The sequence below is a fragment of the Gymnoscopelus braueri genome (assembly GCF_963280865.1).
Source record: "Gymnoscopelus braueri genome assembly, chromosome: 21".
NCBI lineage: Eukaryota > Metazoa > Chordata > Actinopteri > Myctophiformes > Myctophidae > Gymnoscopelus > Gymnoscopelus braueri.
Genome location: NC_137623.1, coordinates 46,004,670 through 46,008,990, shown reverse-complemented (window position 1 = coordinate 46,008,990; position 4,321 = coordinate 46,004,670). Strand labels below are relative to the sequence as shown.

General features: G+C 49.5%; 1 protein-coding gene across 1 annotated transcript; it reads left to right on the top strand.

Moving 5' to 3' along the window:
• The first annotated feature begins 666 nt into the window (after nt 1–666).
• fzd8a (frizzled class receptor 8a) lies at nt 667–4,321 on the top strand. The gene has a single exon (XM_080417981.1). The coding sequence runs from the start codon at nt 1,221–1,223 to the stop codon at nt 2,997–2,999; it is 1,779 nt and encodes a 592-aa protein (XP_080274107.1). The 5' UTR covers nt 667–1,220; the 3' UTR covers nt 3,000–4,321.

Below are 4,321 nucleotides of genomic sequence, written 5' to 3'. Positions count from 1 at the left end.
TTTTTCTGTACAGTTGCTTGTAAATATTGGTTTGTTTGTATTTGTTTGTATCTGGTCTTGTTTCTTATTTTGGGCTTGCTTCCTAAATGTTGTTTAAAATAGTGGTCTTCAAACATTCTCTTGTCAAGGACCCCCAAATGAATGTATTTGTCCAAGGACCCCCCCCCCCCCCCCCCATCTATAAGTATTTTGTGACCGCTGTACCATAGTATTTCGTAGCTACGAGATAGTATTTCGAGGCCACACAATTTTTGTTTCTTTTTCTGTCAATGGCCACTCCGGGGCTTCGTAGGATTAATGTTAAAATGTTTCAAAAAAATATTCAAAATGTTTCACTTTTTTTCAAGATTTTTTTTTAAAATTGCAGATCCACAAGCTCACAACGCGTTACATCGCTACATGTTGTGAGCTTGTAAATCTGCTATTTTGGGGGGGGGAAAGTGAAACATTTTTTCATATTTTTTCATATTTCTTTTTTTCAAATTATTTTCAAATATCCGACGCTCATGTGGCCTAGTCACTTCTTTTATGCTTGTTTCCCTAGACCTGGCTGCTTATTTCTCGCACAGAATATGGCAACACCGACGGGGGGGCGTGACATCAGCCCCCAAGTATAAGTAGTCAACGTCTCCGTTGGAGCGCCACGATTAACATGAGACACAGAACAGGACGGAGGAGACGCGTACAGTGAACCTTCTCACTGGGATCTGAAGACACAAGACACGCATTAACACAAACGCGTCGAGACACACATTTTGCTTTGCGCGATCGGAGCGGACACACCGGTACAGGAAAGGACGCTGTTTTAAGGATATATAGAGACGGCGGTTTTCCATTATAAAGGTGGATTCTCTTGGCTTTTTTTCCTCAGCCATCTTGACTTGCTGCTCGCCCCTGAAGGCTATTTTCTCCTCTATCTGCTGCTGAAAGTAAACACGGGGCTTGCAGATTGCTTGCAACTCCGTGCCAAATAAGTGAAGCGAGATGCACGAAATCTAATCGGACCCGGGCTCTCCACTGGAGGAGGAGGACGGATCTTTATCTGCGGCGCTGGTGCTTTTTTGCCAAAGCAGAGAGAATAGGGGGGCAAAGGATGGATTGATTGAATATTTTATTAGACAGAAATGCAAAACAGCACGAGGACAGTCAAACACTTGGTCTAAAAAGGATAACACCAAAAAACAAAGTCCTCGCGGTCTTGTTTCCACTGGGGTCCTATAATGGAGTACGACCTGTTGGGGATTTACCTGCTGCTGTCGCTCGCCGCTCTCCTGCCCCTCGGATCCGGCGGCACCGCCTCGGCCAAGGAGATCACCTGCCAGGAGATAGCCGTGCCGCTGTGCAAAGGGATCGGATACAACTACACCTACATGCCCAACCAGTTCAACCACGACACGCAGGACGAGGCCGGGCTGGAGGTGCACCAGTTCTGGCCCCTGGTGGAGATCCAGTGCTCGCCGGACCTGCGGTTCTTCCTGTGCAGCATGTACACGCCGATCTGCCTGGAGGACTACAAGAAACCTTTGCCGCCGTGCCGGAGCGTGTGCGAGAGAGCCCGGGCGGGCTGCGCGCCCCTCATGCGGCAGTACGGCTTCCCGTGGCCGGACCGCATGAAGTGCGACCTGCTGCCCGTCCAGGGCAACTCGGAGGTCCTGTGCATGGACTACAACCGCTCCACCGACGCCACCACGGTGTCCCCGGTGCTGTCCAAGCCCACCAACCACCCCGCCAAGCCGTTTAACAAGAACATTAAGCCCGGTGGCGGCGGGCACATGAACCGACCCCCGGGGGCTCCGGGTAAACACAAGCCCCCCGCCGTGCCGTGCGAGCCGGGCTGCAAGTGTCTGTCGCCCATGGTGGCGGTCAACACCGACCGCCACCCGCTCTACAACCGGGTGAAGACGGGCCAGATCACCAACTGCGCCATGCCGTGCCACAACCCGTACTTCACGCAGGACGAGCGGACGTTCACCGCCTTCTGGATCGGCCTGTGGTCGGTGCTGTGCTTCGTGTCCACCTTCGCCACCGTGGCCACGTTCCTCATCGACATGGAGCGCTTCAAGTACCCGGAGCGGCCCATCATCTTCCTCTCAGCCTGCTACATGTTCGTGTCGGTGGGCTACATCGTGCGGCTCGTCGCCGGCCACGAGAAGGTGGCGTGCAACCGGGAGTACGACGTGGAGCACGTCCACTACGAGACCACGGGTCCTGCGCTGTGCACCGTTGTCTTCCTGCTCGTCTACTTCTTCGGCATGGCTTCTTCCATCTGGTGGGTCATCCTGTCGCTGACCTGGTTCCTGGCGGCGGGCATGAAGTGGGGCAACGAGGCCATCGCCTCCTACTCTCAGTACTTCCACCTGGCCGCCTGGCTCATCCCCAGCATGAAGTCCATCGCCGTGCTGGCGCTCAGCTCCGTGGACGGGGACTCCGTGGCGGGGATCTGCTACGTGGGCAACCAGAACCTGGACAACCTGCGGGGCTTCGTGCTGGCGCCGCTGGTCATCTACCTGTTCATCGGGACCATGTTCCTGCTGGCGGGGTTCGTGTCCCTGTTCCGGATACGGAGCGTCATCAAACAGGGGGGCACCAAGACGGACAAGCTGGAGAAGCTGATGATCCGCATCGGCATCTTCACGGTGCTCTACACGGTGCCCGCCACCATCATCGTGGCCTGCTACTTCTACGAGCAGCACAACCGGCAGAGCTGGGAGATCAGCCACAACTGCTCGTGTCTGCTGGACGAGGACCGCCGCAGGCCGGACTACGCCGTGTTCATGCTCAAGTACTTTATGTGCCTCTTGGTGGGCATCACGTCGGGCGTGTGGATCTGGTCGGGCAAGACCGTGGAGTCGTGGCGGACGTTCTGTACGCGCTGCTGCTGGGGCAGTAAGGGCACGGGGGGCTCCATGTACAGCGACGTGAGCACCGGGCTGACGTGGAGGTCGGCCACGGCCAGCTCCGTGTCCTGCCCCAAGCAGATGCCCTTCTCGCAGGTGTGAACTTACTAAAGCAAAGCCGTGGTTGGACAAAAAAAAGTTGGCTATAGGCCAGTGGTTCTCAAAACTTTTGCATTTCAAGGGCTCCGACAGTGTACAAATGGAACCATGGGTCCATTTGGTTCCATTTTGTACACTGTCAGGGTTATAGACTTGTAAGGGTCTATTTAGAACCACTGCTATATGCTGCTACTCGACCCCCTCAGTACTTATAGATATGGCTGCTGCCTGGTCAAATGTTATACTCGACTGCAAGTGAAAGTTTGCTCAGTCACAGTTTGGACTACTTGGGTTAAAGTACTGGAGTACTTGCTTTTAAAAGACACTTTACAAGTATTCAAAAGGTACACATTACAATTTATTTTTATCGTCAGTGAATTGCTGTATTGAAATTGACATTTTCCAAGCAAATTGAAAGATTGTTTTTAGGAATGTTCCCAAAATATCAATAATGGTGGAAAATAGCAGATCGACAAGCTCATGTTGATGCGTTATGAGCTTGTAGATGTGCCTTTTCTTTTCTTTTTTGACTATAGGCCTAGTTGAAATAGGGCTTAATGAATTCATAAAGTACTAATAAAGTACTTTTTTCCCTACCTAGAAATGTAAGTGGAGTCAAAAGTCTGTATTTCAAATGTAGTGTGAGTGAAAATCTTAAGTATCCAAAAAAAATACACTCACATAAAGTACAGATACTCAAAAACTGTACTTAGAGTAACTAGAACTCAAGTAAATGTACTTAAGTTACTGCCCACCACTGAAAGAGCAGCTTATGCAGACTGTGCTAATTGTTTTTGGAGATAACCCCCATCATTAGCATTGTAATGAACTGTTGATGGCCGCGCTTGAATGATAGCAGCTGGAGAACTGGTTGGAAACAATAGCAGGCTATACCTGGCATTAACACACAGTTAATTCCTTGCTGTTCATATGTATGTAGGTATGCAAGGCTGTTGCTTTTTTTACCCAAAACAGGGCATTACTTGTTGTACCTGGAGGCAAAGGACTCATTTTTGTTGTTCCTAACTTGCTTTGTGGAAAAAGTTGCCTGTTTTTTTGTAATGTTTGACCATTCTATCTACATAGTGCCAGACAAGACCGATAGCATTCTATCACTCAATCACATCAAAGATGGTTTAAATTAAGCCTTAAAAATAGTGCCCAATTATTTTACGGGTCGTTCTTTTTTTGTAATTTCAAATGTATTTATATAATGGCTGTGTACAAACGTGTAAATTTTGTATAAAAAGAAGAAAGTTTATAAGCTATTGTAAATTTGTACAAAGTGTAGATGTCTTTTTGTGAGGAAAACAAATATGACCTTT